The sequence below is a fragment of the Chelonia mydas genome, chromosome 2 (genome assembly GCF_015237465.2).
Source record: "Chelonia mydas isolate rCheMyd1 chromosome 2, rCheMyd1.pri.v2, whole genome shotgun sequence".
Lineage (NCBI taxonomy): Eukaryota > Metazoa > Chordata > Testudines > Cheloniidae > Chelonia > Chelonia mydas.
In genome coordinates, this window is record NC_057850.1 from 80,466,121 (window position 1) to 80,484,608 (window position 18,488).

Sequence of the window (18,488 nt, forward strand, 5' to 3'; positions counted from 1 at the left end):
AGAGTGATTTAACTTTAAATTTCCATTATACAATGCCTATATAAAGGATCAAAGGATTAAAAAATACTGTACTATCATTGGTGTTCTGTTGAACGTTAGTCTGTTAGATTGAATTACTGTTTTTAAATGATCATATGTTAGATGAGCACAGGCATTTCAGTTGAAAAAGCAACAGATACGTTTATTTTATTGTTTTAAAATATCCTCACACAGCACATAGAAATGCACTTGGGTTTCAGGAATTAAATGTCATATAAGCCCCGTATCTCTCTGTTTTTACAGTATTTAAGTCAAGCATACTTCCTTATGAAAAACGTTGTAATCTCCTTAATGAAAATAATTTACTTTTCTTTCTGCAGACTTGCCTATTTAATTGAAATAAAATACATTCACACTCAGTTTATAATTAATTAGCTGTAATAAAGTAAGTGGTAACTCATGTCGTTTTAATTATCCCAGTCCCAGCTTTTTTCCTCCTTTTGTATTTTATTTTTAACTTCAGTATTTTTATATTCTTGTTAGGTAAATTGAAATTAATTAATTTTGTCTAATTAAATGTGTTAAAACCAGCCACAAATTTCCAGGCTGTTTAATTGCAAGCAGTTAAAAAAAAAAAAAGCTGAAAATACATTGTTGCCTCAGGTTCATGAGATTCTGAATGAACAAAACTAAAACATCTTGTATGATATTTTAAATACCTAAGGTGAAATCTTTATCCTGTTGAAGTCAAGGGGAGTTTTGTCATTGGCCTCAGTAGGGTCAGGATTTTTCCTTGGCATCTTTAATAACAAATATACAGTTAAAAATCTTTGTTTTGGCATATATGAAATCCACAGGTTACTGGGTATGTGTGGGTGTGGGTGTGTGTGTTATGGGGGGGAGCTATTTTATTGGATTCTTATTGTGCCTGAGGGTAGATGCCTCCACTTGTACTGCCTTCCACAACATGGGCAGGTAAAACTATAAAGTCTTGTTTATTCTTTGGGTAAGTGGAGGAGAGATGGGACAATAAGGACCAGGTGAAACTCTCATTGAATGAAGTGGGAGTCTCTCCAGGCCCCAGATCGGGAAAGGATTCCTATTCAGAACTTGAAAAGATGCTTAAAGTTAGCTTGTGCTTAAGTGTTGTCCTGAACAGGAATGGAGAACACACACCCTGAAGTGCTTTCCTAAATCAGAGCTTTAATGAACAGATCTCTTGTTTGGATGCCTTTCAGTGTAACCAGCTTCAAATATTTTTGTATTTTAAACTTCTGCAACAAACTAAGATATCAGAAGTTATAATGCTTTCTTCAGGGTATTCTGCCTGTATTAGAATTGGAAAATGCTCAAAGGGACCACCTAGTTTAAAAGAGGTTTTAATAGCATTAGTACTAAAGCTATTTTAAACAAGACTTTTTGTAGTACCTAAATATTGACTAGTTTTTTAAAAGTTTCTATATGTAAATTTAATTTTACTGAATATTTGCTAGCACATTTAAATGTGGATTAAGATGAAGAAATGGGCATCACACACACTTTAGAGAGTTCTTGTAGGCCACTCTCCTTTCTACACGCTGCAGTCTTCATGATGTGCTTTACTTCCTCATAGATTTTTAACTAGCAATGATGACTATCAATTTTTGAACAAATTTCAGCCACAGACTCTATGTCCAGAATTTGTCCAGTTAATTTTTGGAAAGTTGCAGATATTGAGCATACCTCTCAGCTGTTAGTTATTGTGCTCAGAAATATGACTCCTACTGCCACTTCTTTCCCAAAATTATGTAGGTTCATCTTACTGTAGTTTGATGGGAAATGTTAAGTGTGTCACGTTATGTAAACCATCCAGCTTCCACTTTGGTTTGTCCTTAAGGATGATGCAAATACTTATGCTAGTGTTTTTCCTTGTGGCTCCTTACAGACACCAAGGACTTACTGTGCTGCTAACACAGAGGATTTGGAAGCTGTTATTCATCATTTACACAACATGCATGCCTCAGCTCCATTTATGGCAGCAGGTGTTTCTATGGGCGGGTAAGAATTTATATAACAGAAATCACTTTAATTTAGTTTACCAATCATGAGCTAAGAGTGCTGCTGTTTGGCTGTAGTTTAGTGCAGTGTAATGTTCTATGGAGTGAAATGGAGTAAAAATAGTTAATACAGTTATAAAAATCAACAAAGATCCTAATTAAGGGTTCTGTTTAGCAGGATGCATGATTCAGTGGGATGGGTGCTCATCTACATGGCTGAATTTCATTTCTCAGCCCCCACAAACAGGTTTTGCAAATGCATTAAATCTTATTTGAAACCCATGGGTGTAAAACTGAACTTTTATCCATATAGGCAGGTCTCCATTAATTGTTTCGTGATTGTGGAATTTGCCATGGAATTCACCCAGGTTGTAAATTGTGCTCTAAAATCCATTATTTCATTTTTTTAAAAAAGTAGTGTCCCTATACTTCATGAGGCTTGTCTAGAATAAGATAAAAGGTTTGTTTTGAAAACCATCTTTAGCTAATACATTTTAAAACCTCAGTATAGACAGGGCAAGTTGCCATTTTAATTCTCATTGCTAGTAGAGATAAAACCTTGAGGGGAACCTAGAGTTCACTTTGACTGGCTAAGATGTTAACAATGATTTGACCTGCCTACACTGTGATTTTCAAATGTGCTAGCACATTAACTAGCACCTTTAAAAAAGGTATTTGTATTTGTCTAGACAAGCCCATGATTGCACTGAAAATCCTAAAAATGTGAATTGAATATAACCAATTTAGTGATGTCTTTCTGTGTTGGCAGACAGCCTGAAACAATAGCTCTGAGAGGTGTGAACTGTTCATTCATCACACTGGATTATTAATTATGAAACCTAAACAGGACAATACAAAGAGTCTTAGTGTTAACTATTTCACTGCTGATTATTTTAGCAGAAACAGCCAACTAGTAGGCCTGATCCAAAGCCTGTTGAAATCAAAGGAAATCTTTCCATTTACTTCAATGGATTGTGGATCAGGCCCAATGTGCTTATTGCACAATCCCAAAGTGGAGCTGCACCTTTCCAGGTGCCAAAAAGTACTGAGCTGTCAAAACTCCAGCTTCTCCTTGACAGCTGCCACCCTGCAGTTAGACATTGATCTGTAGAAAAACTGAAAGTGTGGGGCAATGTAAAATAAATGGAAGGTAATATCAAAATAAATAACAGTGGGGCTCCCATGCTGATTTCATTATTCAGCATCAGATCTAATTAAATAAAGCCTCTGTTTAAAAGTCTGTTGTAAAGTTCTGCCAATTTTCTCTCTGTGTGCCCCAGAAGCTGGGGGCCTGGTTGTAGAACGTTGGTCCATCTTGTTGCAGAGTACACAGGCACTTATTAAAATGTCACAAATCAGTATTTCACAACTTCCTCATTACAGCAACTCTACTTCTATCTGCTCTAAAGGATGCAGGAAAGCAGATAAAAAATAAAATAGAGCCAAAAAATAGAGGAAGTGGAGCCAATGTATTATGTTCCTTTCCCTGCCTAGCAGCCTGTGGAAGCCCTAGGAGTTAACTCCACTCTAGCAGGGCTTCTCACTTTGTAATTAGGGTTTGTTAGAGGAAGGGTGGGCTTCAGAGAGCATCTGTTTTGTATGATTCAGAAGGAGGAAGTAATACTGTCAACAAAACCAGTGAGTTAATGCAGCTAAAAGCAGTATTATTAACACTCACTCAGTGCTGGCCCCTATCCAGAGAAGGGAAGTACAGCACAGTTAGAATGGACAATGTCCAGTGCCAGCACAACTTCTTGGAAAATTGTGCTGCAAGGTAGGAAGGGAAACACCCAGAGAGCCTCTTTATTATGGAATTCCAGGGAGGGGAAACTTTCACTGGGAATTCTGTGAGTTCAGGTATGAACTTCTGGCACCCGTGTTCCTTTCTTATGGGTTGTGCTGAGGATGGGTACAATGTGGCTCTCTTTACTGGCATTTACCTACTAAGCCATCCTGACCTTTGCAAGTTATTGGATAATTACAAAAAGAAAAGGAGTACTAGTGGCACCTTAGAGACTAACCACTTTATTTGAGCATAAGCTTTCGTGAGCTACAGCTCACTTCATTGGATGCATCCGATGAAGTGAGCTGTTGCTCACGAAAGCTTATGCTCAAATAAATTGGTTAGTCTCTAAGGTGCCACTAGTACTCCTTTTTTTTTTGCGAATACAGACTAACATGGCTGTTACTCTGAAACCTGGATAATTACAGATTTGTTCAGTGGATACAGTTATTGATAATCAGGTAAATAAGTAACTTTGAAGCTTTTAAACCCTATTGGGCCAAATCTTGGTCCCATTGAGTTTTGCTATTGCCATCGATGGAACCAAGATTTGGACCATTGCAGGGTTTTTGCTGTTATTGTTATAAATACCAAATAAGAAATATCACAAAAAACTATGACAGATTTTTCTGCACTCCCCTTTCCATAGTGTAGCTCATAATGAATAATTCTGTGGAATGGACTCACCTGTTTCAATGTGCCTGTGAGACTAATCTTTATTTCCTTCCAGTTCTGGATTTTTAATCTGGCACTATTCCCCTTTAGAAACCGTAACCAGTTATGCAAACATGTTTGTTTTTAATATTCAAATGGTGAACTATTTTGCTATGTGTAATTTTGTTGTACCTCTGAAGTTTGTTTGGGAATGTATCATTTGCTTGGTACTGGATTTGTATTGTTGAGTGTGTAGGAGACATACATTTTTTCCACATAGGTTATGGCAAATGGCAGAATCGAGGTGGGTGGGTATAACCTGGTAGATTGTGGTTGAATAGGCTCGATTTGGAAGGCGAACCAAGAATCTGTGTTTGTGATTGTCTGTTGCTTTGCATATGTGAGAAGGTGATGAATGTATGTAAATGGATTTATGCTGCATTCCCTCAGGTTGTTGTGGTTTTAAATTTGCCATTGTTCCTTTGTAATCTTAGCTGGTTTTCACTGTGTCTTTGATGTTTGAATCATATAATAGATTCATGCTCTATTTCTTTGTCTTGTCACCTTCTCCTCTAGGCTCTGATCTTGCAAAGATTTATGCACATGCTTAATTTTCAGCAACTGAGTAGTCCCAAATTGACTACATTGGGATTACTCACATGCTTAAAATTAAGCATCTTTGTCGTGAATTGGATTACTCATCTGCTTAAAGCTAAACACATGTGTAGGTCTTAGCAGGATCAGGATCCTTATAAGAAGCAGCTATTCAAAATCCTCATCTCAAAGTACTTTTAAAATTATTTCTTCAATAATTTTAAAAACTTTCTAAATTGAAAACAAAATACAAGTAGAATCCTGACAGCCATTTAAAAAAAATGCAACACGACCCATAACATTTCATAAGGAGATTGCAGAGCGAGAAGAAACTTAAATTTGGCTGATTAAGAAGGAAATAAAACATTGACTTTACTTCCCTGTGATGTACATTTAAATTAAAGTACACTTCTCTTTGACTTTCAGTCTGTATTGTTTTGGAAGGGGCACTGCTCCTCTAGCATGAAGCTTCTCAATATCTTTCCCAACACATATATTCTCCAGCTTCCATTTGTGGCTTGTTCTACCACATCAGCATTTTTACTGGCTTAGAAATCAATTGTGGGTTTTTCCACAAGCTCTGTGTATGGGGCAGCAGGTAGCTGTGTTGCCTCCCAGTGTGTGTCCCACGCCCTCCCCCCCCCCCCCGCTTCGAGGATGTGGGGATACAAACCTTGTATCAGCTCGATCCCAGACACAGCTTACAACCCCTGGTATGCCGGAATGTACAGTTGTGCCAGCATGTTGCTTGTTACTCATTCTTTCCTGTTTGCTCCCTGTAAATGTTTATAGGGTTGGGATGTACCAGCCCCTGGAGACTGTTCTCCCTTCCGCACTGGTACCCATCACTAGCTGGTGCAGGGGAGGAAGGGGATGGCTTATACTCCAATAGTACCCCGTGAAAGTAGGCAGGATGGGCCACAATCTGCCCTTACATAATGACAGTTTTCAGAGTAGCAGCCATGTTAGTCTGTATCCGCAAAAAGAAAAGGAGTACTTGGGGCACCTTAGAGACTAACAAATTTATTTGAGCATAAGCTTTCGTGAGCTACACCTCATTGATGAAGTGAGCTGTAGCTCACGAAAGCTTATGCTCAAATACATTTGTTAGTCCCTAAGGTGCCACAAGTCCTCCTTTTCCAATCTGCCTTTAGACAGCAAACCTTCTAGTTTTCAGGCCATCTTCTGTTTTTCTCCTGCGCTATCCTACCCATCCTCCTGATTTATTTTTAATCTTTCTGCATCTGGAGTGGCAAGTACCTGTGAGCTTTCCTTCATCTCAGGCATACAGCAGCTATGGAGACTATTATGTAAGTGGAGGAATAGTCTCCCTGTTGTGCGGAACTTTCCTGGCTTCTGCACTTCCCCAGTGAAATGGGCTAGCGAAAGGATCTGAGTCCTCAGTCCCACTTCCTTTACCCAGTGGCCTCCCTGCCCTTGAGGACTCCCCTTCCACTCTCCTGTCTGGCAGAGTCCTCGTAACCCCAACAAGGCTGGGCCCAGGATTCCTGGGGGGCTCGACCCCCAACCCTGCTGTGGTCACCTAGGACAGGGGCTAGGGTTTCCCCACTCCGGGGTACTCTCTCTGCACTGGGCACTTCTCTGACCCACTGACCATTACATACAATTTAAAGCAAATGCAAGTTATTTAATCAACAATTAATTTTAAAAAGAATAAGGAAAAATGGGAAAGGTGAAAGGAAACACATCAATCTGCTCTGTGGCAGGGAACATCACAAACAGTGTCTCTGGAATGTCAGGGCAGTTCACAGTCTGTTCCTTGTAAGTCCCAGGCCTTCTTCTCAGGCCCTGGCTGTGCTGCAGGGATGCTGTGGGTTGGACACTTGCTCTGATGGTGGCCACGCTCTCAGGCTCTAAGTGGTAGGACCCTTCTTCCCAGTGTCGCCCCCGCCCTGTCGGGGTTACGATCCAAGCCTGGCCTGCAGAGCGTCTTGGCTGAGGTGTCTCCCTGTGCTGGGCCTGCTGCCCAGGGTCCCCCTCACTCTCCCCAGCTGCTCACCGCACCCAGCCGGACTGCTCCAGCCCCAGCTCCACCACTCAGCACTGCTGCTGCTGCTCTGCCTCCAGCTCCCTGGGCTGCTTCTTTGGCCCCTCTGGCTCTGATGGCTACAGCTCTGCTCCCAGGACAGGTCTGCTCTGCAGGCTGCTTCTGTGACTCTGCTCCCAGCACTGACCTGCTTCGTGGGCTGCTTTTCTGGCCTCTCTGGCTCTGGTTGCTGCAGCTCTGCTCCCAGGGCAAGTCTGCTCTCTCTGGGCTGTGCCTCTGGCTTTGGGGCTGTAGCTCTGCTCCCAGGACAGGGTCTGCTCTCTCTGAATCTGGCACAGCTCTGCTCCCCAGCTCAGCTTGCACCCCTGCTTTCTCTTTAGCTCGGCCCCACTCTGTCTGACCCAGGCAATTCCAGCTCACATGGAGGATGGGACCTCCCTGGCCTCCTGACTCTCTGATTAGCCTGCCCGCCCTGTCATTCAGGCTGACCTGGAGAATTGGCCTCTCCCCATTGTTCCTGGGGACTGTCAGTTTCAGGGTCCTGATTTCCCATAGACCCTTTTCCTTTTAGTACTGGGAGCTAGCCAACCAAAACACCCCCACTGAATGTTAATAAGGGGGCAACAGTCCCCTTACATTAAGTAGCAGTACTCAGGAAGGCAAGACTTTAATTAGGCCATATTTTTTTCCTAATGTTAAATAACTCTTCATATTCTTTGCATTCAAGATCTGTGCCCACCATACACGCGCCCAAGTGTGATGCGATGGTGGAGGCTAAAATTCCCAAATACTGTCGCCAGCCCACACGTCTCACCGGGTAGATTGCAATTTTCAAAGTTTTAAGAAAAATGAAATATTGTAAGACCTACCCCTTTCTGTTCCAAGAGCAAGGCACACTTAATTGACCTTGCCTTCTCTAATGGAAACAATTAGCAGTGTGTACATATTAAAAATACACCCCCACAAAAAACAAAACAAAACCCAAACACAACACTGCATACCCTCATCCTCCTGGGGACAGGATGCGAGAGAAAATGAAACGTGACAGATGTTAGTAACATCACTTAAGGCACTATTGGAAGGGAAATACCATGGTGATGAGGGTGGTGCAAGAACCCATTTAGAACAGGATAGGTGTAAAGTTGGCAGATTGTTATACATGTGATTATATTTCAATTGAGTGATCTGACAGTTTGATTTGTTTTATTTTTATTCTTCTTTGTAGCATGCTTCTTTTAAATTACCTGGGCCAAACTGGCCGAGAAACCCCTTTGATGGCAGCTGCAATTTTCTCTGCTGGTTGGAATGTTTTTGAGTCTGCAGAATCATTGGAGAAACCACTAAATTGGCTTCTCTTTAACTACTACTTGACTACGTGTTTACAGTCCTCTATTAATAGGTGAGTCACCTTCTGAACTATTCAGAAAGGTTGAAGATGTTAGTATGGAATATAAGCCAGATACATGGGCCTCCTGGGAAAGGAATGCTATTACTGCATTTCACGTAATGCTTTTCTTTGTGTGTGTAATCTCAGGAAATTCTGAAACTGAAATGTTTCCTTGCTTGAAAGATTTTCCTCATGGGTGGAATTCACTCTTGTACAGAGAACCAGCTTATGTACCATTGCAGTCTTCAAAATAAATCTGAAGTGGGACTTAAATGGTGTATAGGCTTTGTGCTGGCCCTATCTACGGGACTGAATTTCACCTCATGCACACAATGATTATTGTAAGGTTAGTCATGATTTGGATGTATGGCACCAATTTGATTTTCTTTATAAACTAACCAATATTAACACATTTAGTTTGAGGGCTACATAGATATGAATTTGTTAAAAAAAATCAACTCTGAAAACAAAAAGGAGGGGAAAGGGTAGCTCATATGTAGTCTTAAAGAATTGATGTTTTTGTTCCTAAAATCAAAGCTCTCCTTTTTATCCTTGTCATCTTTCTAATGATGAATGCAGATTTCACTCATGTTTCTGTTAGCGCTGTCAAGCGATTAAAAAAATTAATCGAGATTAATTGTACGATTAAATAAATAATCCTGATTAATTGTGTAATTAATCGCTCTGTTTAAACAATAATAGAATACCATTTATTTAAATATTTTTGGATGTTTTCTACATTTTCAAATATATTGATTTCAATTAGAACACAGAATACAAAGTGTACAGTTCTCACTTTATATTTATTTTTATTACAAATATTTGCCCTGTAAAAGAAAACAAAAGAAATTGTATTTTTCAATTCACCTAATCCAAGTACTGTAGTGCAATCTCTTTATCATGAAAATTGAACTTACAGATATAGAGTTATGTACAAAAAATAACTGCACTCAAAAATAAAACAATGTAAAACTTTAGAGCTTACAAGTTAACTCAGTCCTACTTCTTGTTCAGCCAATCGCTCAGACAAACAATTTTGTTTACATTTGCAGGAGATAATACTGCCCGCTTCTTGTTTACAGTGTCACCTGAAAGTGAGAACAGGCGTTTGCATGGCACTGTTGTAGCTGTTGTCGCAAGATATTTACATGCCAGATGCACTAAAGTTTCATATGTCCCTTCATGCTTTGCCCATCATTCCAGAGGACATGCTTCCATGCTGATGACAGGCTCTGCTCGATAACGATCCAAAGCAGTGCAGACTGACGCATGTTCATTTTCATCACCTGAGTCAGATGCCACCAAGAAGGTTGATTTTATTTTTTGGTGGTTCGGGTTCTGTAGTTTCCACATTGGACTGTTGCTCTTTTAAGACTTCTGAAAGCATGCTCTACTCCTCGTCCCTTTCAGATTTTGGAAGGCACTTCAGATTCTTAAACCTTGGGTCATGTGCTGTAGCTACTTTTAGAAATCTCACATTGGTACCTTCTTTGTTTTGTCAAAACTGCAGTGAAAGTGTTCTTAAAACGAACAACATGTGCTGGGTCATCATCCAAGATTGCCATAACATGAAAGATATGGCAGAATGCAGGTAAAACAGAGCAGGAGACATACAATTCTCCCCCAAGGAGTTCAGTCACAAATTCAGTTAATGCGTTTTTTTTTTTTTTAACGAGCATCATTGGCATGGAAGCACGTTCTCTGGAATGGTGGCCAAAGCATGATGGGGCATATGAATGTTTAGTATACCTGGCACATAAATACATAGCAATGCTGGGGTGCCATGCGAACACCTGTTCTTATTTTCAGGTGACATTGTAAATAAGAAGCAGGCAGCATTATCTCCCATAAATATAAACAAACTTGTTTGTCTTAGTGATTGGCTGAACAAGAAGTCAGACTAAGTGGACTTGTAGGCTCTGAAGTTTTACATTTTGTTTTTGAGTGCAGTTATGTAACAAAAAATCTACATTTGTAAGTTGCACTTTCCTGATAAAGAGATTGCACTACTGTACTTGTATGAGATGAACTGAAAAATATTATTTCTTTTGTTTATCATTTTTACAATGCAAATATTTGTAATGAAAATAATATAAAGTGAGCACTATACACTTCGTATTCTGTGTTGTAAATGAAATAAAATATTTGAAAATGTAGAAAAACATCCAAAATATTTAATACATTTCAATTGGTATTCTATTATTTAACAATGCGATTAAAACTGCGATTAATCACGATTACTTTTTTTAATCGCGATTACTTTTTTTTAGTTAATTGCGTAAACTAACTGCGATTAATTGACAGCCCTAGTTTCTGGTTGTATTTGGAAATAAGTGCACATTGATTAGTGTCCAGGACAGAGGGATTTATAATTCTGAGAAATAAAACAAATGTTCTTACTCTATGATTATATTTATTTCTGAGTATGTATTTGTAAGGCGGACGACTTCTACATCTGTAAAATCATTTTTTCTTCCCCCTCCCCTCATTTTTTTCCAGACATCGACAAATGTTAGAGAAATTATTTGATATGAATCTTGTCATGAAGGTAGATGGATAGATCTTTTCTCTTTTGATTTCATGTTTTGGTTTCCAAATATTGATGTTGTTCCTGATTTTGAATTCTGTACTTCAGGCTAAAACCATTAGGGAGTTTGATAAGCAATTCACCTCAGTCATGTTTGGCTACCGTACAGTTGATGATTACTATGTAGATGCTAGTCCATATCGCAAGCTGAAGTCAATAGGAATTCCCGTGTTATGTCTAAACTCTCTGGATGATGTTTTTTCACCAGGTCATGGTAAGTTGTGGCTTTTTTATGTTTCTCTTTATACCTGTATGTATGTACGTATGGATGCAATCAGTAAGATGGAAAACTGCATAGATCTAAGAACAGGCTATATATGAATGAGATGTATTTAAATACTACTACTGTACATCACTACTGGTGTTTCTAGTTCCCATTTTCCACTCTGATAAACTTTGAAGTTATTGGAGAGGCCTAACTAATACAATGTGAAAAATGCTTAGTTCTTTTGTTGATCAGCATTCTTGTAAGCCAGCCCCTGTAAAACATGTCATACTGTGATTTGCTCATATTTCAGGATACTTGAACTCCTCTATAGCCATCGCGGCAATGACCTCAGAGACATAAAAGTCCAATGCCTAATGCAAAAATCATTTGGTTCCCTTTGATGATTAAAGATAGGAAGGAAGTTTAGAATCCTTCAATCTCAGATGGCACCTGGGCCAAAGTGCTGACATGGCTGTGTTGTTGGTCCAGGACAGCAGAAGCGATACATATGATGTGATCTTATACAGCAAGTCCCATATCAATATTAGTAGAAATCTGATTGGAGGATGAAGCTGCCCAACAGGCAGCAATGCCAGCTAATAACAGTTAAGCTGGAAAAACACAATAGATTTTTTAAAATAGTTTATCCTGATCACCCGACAGAGCAATCAGGCTTTTACTGTTGACCCTCTTAAGTCAGTTAACAACATGGTTAAAGATTTTTTTGGTCCTGTGGTCTGCATGATGGCTATATTTTCCTCGGAGTGATATGACAGTGAATAAAAGTAAAGTTGTAAGAGAGGAACTAGCCAGGGCTAAGAGCTAATTAACGACACAATCTTCTGCAGTAGACGGCTGACAGTTGGAAGTACAAAATGTTGGTTTGATGCAGGGAAACTTGCTATTGCCATTGTAAATTGACCCAGATCTTCATAAGAAAATCTAGGACACCACGGAGATTGTGCAAATAGGTTAGAGTACTGAACCGAAGTTTAAAGAAACTGAAGGAAGATTATATGTGTGTCATGAATATGTTAAAAGTTACACAAATCTAATGTCAAGTAGGATTACACAAAAAGTTGTTGGAAATCAGCTATGCCTGCTTCAGTGAAGGTACCCTGAGGAAAGAGAGACCTCTTTTGTCCCTCTTAGGACTCCTGCACTGGTAGTGTAAAGAAGTGGAGACCAGGCAGCTACCACTTTTGGCAAACAACACACACCACTCTTGATTGGGAGTGTCTTGATGTGACCATAGACCTGAAACCCATGCACTGCCTATTGATTGTGGAGCTGTGTGGTTTGAAGCACAGGCTACATTTGTAAAATGGGTATTGGTGGAACCACCACTGAGATCACTTTTTCCCCATGCCCCTGGATGTAGTATGATCCATTCATTACTCCTCCTGGTTCCTGCCATCATAATGCTTCCAAGGGCCTCTAGTGAGGGCTATACAACCTCCTTTCTCCTCCCACCTCAGTTAAAGACGAGGTCTCAGGCTCAAGAATCATCTTGGAACTGAACCCAGGACTCCCCGAATTAAAATACAAGCTTCTACAGCGTAAGCTAAAACTGACAGTTGTAGCAGGTTCATATACTCTATGAATCTGGCACGGAGGGGGACACAATGCACACTGAACAGTGGGCTGCAGAAGGATTGTTTTTTTTAATTCATCATGCGCCCATTGTTGGTGCTAAACAAACAATAATAGAGACAAACATATCCTGGTGTGGGGGTATTGTATAGAACCGAAAGATAGAACATTACAATTTTTTGTGGTGATTGTGTTTTCCCCTTAAAATCTGATTCTATCCTGCATTTCTCCATTGAGTTCTTGTATGTTCAGGCATTTGTTTGGTCCTTGCTCCTCCTACTGTCAAAGGTAGGTAATGTTTCATACAGCATAGAAAATAGAGAAACATTATTGGAGGGGATGAAACCACTGGCAAGAAATCTGTTCAGCCACTCATTTTGATTAATTTAGTAACTTAGCTGTCACTTACTTGACTACTAGAAAGTGATGATGTATTGGATAGCAGAAGTTTTTCAAGGCAGAGATAAAAAACCTATTTACCCCTGTTCCCTCTCTGAGGTTTAATCCCCTACTAGACTTTGGGGACCTGTGCTGAGCTGGGAATGACCCAGGCTTCCACTGATTGCAGGAATTGGCTACTTTTGCATGCCTCCTCATACTTCTTCCAGTAAATCTGAGGTTTCCTCTCAACCTTCCATGCATGCTTCAGCTCCCCATTAGTAGCAGAAAATTAGAATTCCACAGTTCCAGACTGCATCAAACTTAGAATGCTGCCACTTGGAAACACAACCTCAGCCTAGCAGAGAAGGTTCTCTAAGGAGAGCTACTCCAGGATTGCTCTGTATTCAGACAACTCCCTGTAGGAAGCTGGCTACACCTGTCTGCAAAGTTGTCTGTTAGATGAGGTGCAAATCCACCAGATGTGTGTCACTTAACATTCTAATTACAGTTTAGAAGCTTTTATCCCCATTTTAAATTGTTCAAGGCTGATTGACCATAAGAAATGCAGACACTGCATCTGCTTCCTTTAATTGCAGTCATTTGCTCTCACATCATCTGTAAATGCAGTTTTTGATATCTTTTGCACTTGTAAACATAATGGTGGAAGACATCATGGACTCGATCCATAATCAGAAAAATGTCCACAGGGGTCTTTATCCAACATGAAGAAGCTGTATCTCTTATTTCCAAGCATGCCTCTGTGATGGCAGTTTCAGTTTAAATTACCTAGTGCACGCATGGCTGATACAGCTGTATGAACATACAGCTGTATATATACAAATCGTGATTGTTCTCAAAGTATATAACTAATAAAAGCAAGTGTCATTTGCATCGAGTATTTTTAACTCCAAGCCATTTTTCTCACCCAGAGTAATCCAGACAATTCATTGTATGAGGAAAGGCATGATATAGCCAATTTCAGCTTTTATTTTGAATTGCCTAAAAACCCTCACCTGTCCAAAAACAAAACAAAACAGGCACCAGTAGTGCCAGGTATCATAGTGTCATATTTGACTGTATAGTTGAATTATCATTTTCTTTGATCACTACCTTTCAGAGGCATATTATGCAGTGTGACTTAAATTTCCTCATTCTAATGGTCTGCCAGGTGCTGGTAGAGACAATGCTATACCACATCTGAGACTCTGACCTTGCAGTTTAGTGCCCTGCCAGCATGTTCGTACCACTCCACTCCATTAATATCTGTGCCCTTTTCAGACCACAGTGTAAATTTTACTAAACTATCTTTCTCTCTTCACTCTGTTTCTTTTGGGTTTAAACTTACAATACATCATTGTTAAGTTTCACTCTGCATCCCTTTCTGCAGACAATGCAATGGAATGAAGCAGTCAGGAGAGACCAAAGAAAAAAAGAGAGGATAAAAAGATTAGGGAGAGGGGTCAGAAAATGGGAGTAAGGGATTCATGGATAGACGATAGAGAAATGAGTCAAAAGAAGGGGATGGAAAACATGAGAGTAGAAGATTAGCAAAATTCATGCTGCTCTGTCCTTTGGGGTGTGTGTGTTTGGTTTGTTTTTTTAATTCGGCAGAGATGGAAGACATAAAGAATAGACTAGCTTTTGAACAAAGGTAGCATTGTGATGCTCCCCCATGGTACTCAGGGTTGTGAGGCACCTCACCACCACTACCTGTCCTTAGGGTGAAGCTGTCTTGCCTGATGGCTGCTGTAGCTCAGCCCCCTGAAACCAACAGCCTCTTGAAACAGACAAGCACTGACTTCCAGGTCTCCACAGACCTCTCCCTCTCTTGTTCAGGCTAGTGACAGACATACACCAACTCTCAAGCCCCTCCCTCTGTCAGAGTCCCACTACATCCCCTGTCACTGGACACTCCCAGAAATATATTGTCACACAGGTTGACTGACACAACTCAGGATCAGGTCCCTTACAAAAACACAGCACTGGAATCTTCTTATAGTGAAACAAATATGTTTATTTACAAAGACTAAGATGTAAGACACAGTGAGCAAAGTCAACAAGTTACATGTAAAGCAAAAGGAATAACATGTTTCTTAGAGTCCAAAGTTAACTCTAACAGGCTAAAATCCTTGTCTAAAGCAATTTCTCACCTAAAGCAACCTCCCAGCATCACTAGTCCACATGGCCAGCATCCAATTTTCATGAATGTGAAAAGCAATATCTTTTTTGCTCCCTCAGTGAAGGATCGGAAAGGGGGCCTTTTTCCTTCCTTGTATAGTCCAGTAAATCTTTGACATGCCCCTTTGGAACTGCATCCCCAGATAAGACTCTTCTCCCCTGTTGCTTGTTCTCCAGTGTGCTCCCTGACCCAGTTGGTTTCACATCCCCCAATCAACCTGTTTTTCCTGTTAGCTCTACATGCAGATGGGGCTTCCATTGTTTTACAATGCTTAATTTACATCAGAGACAGGGATAGGTGAAGAGACGTGCTTTTTCTGGCAGAAGACCTGTTTGTCTGCTCTGCCTTGTTACAGACTTTAAAACATAATTTCAGTATATATACACAATTCCTTATATAGTGTCAGTACATACATTTCACAATGAATTAATGGCCAGTGTGTCATCAGCTTTTATCTGAGACTTTGTAAGACACATTTTGGTGTCTTATATGAAAGTAGTGTGTTGGGTGTAGTGAGTTTACTAGGTCTGATAGGAGTTGTTGACACAGAGTAGTGACCCTTTTGCACTCTGGCATCAATAGGCCTTTGTGTCACAAAAGAGTAGTTAACCCTTCAATAGGAGGCATCAGTGGCCGTATGTGTAGACTATTGCATTATGTGAATTTATTATTGAATTTAGTTTAATTCTACTTACTCATTTCCGTCAAAATATAATGCAAATTGTCTTTTTGTAGAACCTAATCACAATTTTTTTTAGTTTTATTTTTTCCATTCCTGCAAAAAAAGCATAATATTTGAAAACTGCAGTTTTTTAAGGCTTCTGCCCTTAGTGTATATATATATATATATCAGGGCCTTTTGCTATGTAAAAAATAAACACATTTAACACACATTAAACCTCTGTTACTCATTTTTCAATGGCAACTCCTTTAAATAACTAATCACTCCACCCTGAGTATGAACAATTCCATTAAGTTGCAGTAACGTCATGTCATGTCAGATAGTTATTCCGTATGAGAATAGTCAGACAGTTGCATTTATCTGTCATTTTGTGAATACATGTGCTTTCTATATGGTTAATCTGATTTTAATTTACCTTTATTTTTCTTTTATCAAGGGTTCTGCAATAGGTGACCCAGTGGATCAATGTACTAGCCATTCACCTCTGAATACTTTTGACTATCTGAATTCACTGAAATAAAAAATCATTCATTGTAATCTCTATATATGCATATGCCCAAATCATTGCACAGTTTAGAGTCTAATTTTAGACAGCTGATCTAATTCTGAGTAACTCATTTACTAGCGTTCGCTAACCTAGAGAGGGCCACTAACCTGGTGTGTGGCCTTGGGGAAGTCACTCTGTGTGCCTCTTTCCCGTCCCACTCTTTGCCTGTCTACATTGTAAGCTCTTTTGTGCAGGCACTGTCTCTTGCTAGAGCCCAGATCCTCAAAAGTATTTAGGCACCTAACTCCCATTGAGATCAAAGTACAATGGATCCCAAATCTTGGCTGGGGCCCAAATCTTGGTTGAGGCCTTTAGGTGCTATTGTAATACAAATAATACATAATAATGATGATATTAATAATCCTGTACTGATGCTGAGCATTGACGTAGCTGTGTAAGTACATTGAACATCTCGCTATCTATAGCTGTTGGCCTTTCACTCTGATAAGCACTGAACTCAGATTCCCAAAGTAAAAAATTCTTACAATACTATTTATAGAAATATATTAAATACAAAATGTTAAAATGACTTCAGGGTTCATACCTAATCTAACAAGAACCAGGACTATTCATTGTTAATCCATCATTTTCTGTTGCCAAGTACTGAAGCACATATGTAAAGCTATGGACCTGATTCTCCTCTCACTTACACTGTTTTTACACCATTGTAAATCTGCATTGACTTCATTTACATTTATTTTGCATCAGTGTGAGTGAGAAGAGGATCAATCAGTGCATCATCTAGAAATTTGCACAAATGAGGTGAGTAATGATTCAAAGTAAGATATCTTTTGACACCTTAACGTCCCAATCCTGCAATACCCTTTTCTGTATTTCTGTTGTATGATTAGAATGCATGGTATTTACTAGAGATAAATAATGAGATGGGGGACTTACTATACTTTTCTTTTCTTTTTAGCTATACCCATAGAAACTGCCAAACAAAATCCAAATGTTGCTTTGGTTCTTACTTCTTATGGAGGCCACATTGGTTTTCTAGAAGGAATGTGGCCAAGGAAGTGCACTTACATGGATAGAGTCTTCAAGCAGTTTGTGCAGGCTGTGTTTGAGCATGGAAACAAAATCTGCAGCATGTAGCTCTTCTGAGGCATCTTGGCCAGCCCACTGTTTCAGCCCAGTGGCATGATCTGACAAGAGCAGCTCAGCTTAGTGCACAAATTTTAATTACTGTGTATACAGCAAATAAGCCAGCAGTTGGATGAAATCCATTACTATGTGAAAAAAATACTTTTTGCCTAAAATTTTGTAGCAAGAAATAAATATTACGTTGTCACTTTTGTAGTTTTTTAATATGCCTTATCAAGAATGACCTTAAATAAAACAGCACTCTAAATATATCAAATTGCACTTAACCAAAACCATTAAGCAAACAGGTTATAATTCCTCAGGGGTTTAATTTAAGACAGTTCATTTTTAGGAGATTCAGTTTAGATGACTTGCAATATAACAGTTTTAGTAACTAACTCTCAAAAATCACATTTATGATATTTTAAAGCATGTTACAAGTTGACCCATTTCTAAGGGCATTGATGAGAAAAATACTGAAATATGAAAATAGAAGGAATACAAAACAGGCCTGATTCGTCAAAGTAATCTTTAGGTTTAAGCATGGACTGCAGCAGTATTAGACTGATAATTTCATTTGCTGTTTTACCCTGTGAAAATATTCAGATTTAGGGCCGGTTTTTAATTAATTAATTAATTAATGTTGTTATTTATTTATAATGCCAATACCATATTTGTCTTACATGTTTATTTTTAACATTGTTACCTAATTTGTAGTATTTATGTATTACCAAAGGTTCTGTTGAAATATAATACTGTAATAAACTATGTCATTTTAAACCAA

The 18,488-nt window shown here is 39.1% G+C and overlaps 1 protein-coding gene across 4 annotated transcripts in view; it reads left to right on the forward strand.

Annotated features, from left to right (window-relative positions):
* Positions 1-18,488, forward strand: part of ABHD3 (abhydrolase domain containing 3, phospholipase) — a 32,904-nt gene extending 14,416 nt beyond the window's left edge. For 2 of the 4 annotated variants that reach the window (XM_007057003.4, XM_043539761.1), the window contains exons 5-9: positions 1,904-2,016; positions 8,280-8,453; positions 10,941-10,989; positions 11,077-11,242; positions 17,538-18,488. In XM_007057003.4, the coding sequence (XP_007057065.1) occupies positions 1,904-2,016; positions 8,280-8,453; positions 10,941-10,989; positions 11,077-11,242; positions 17,538-17,716 (681 nt within the window). In that variant the 3' untranslated portion in view covers positions 17,717-18,488. Of the gene's footprint in view, positions 1-1,903; positions 2,017-8,279; positions 8,454-10,940; positions 10,990-11,076; positions 11,243-16,507 lie in introns of all 4 variants that reach the window. The other 2 variants (XM_037892760.2, XM_043539762.1) reach the window with 2 other exon arrangements.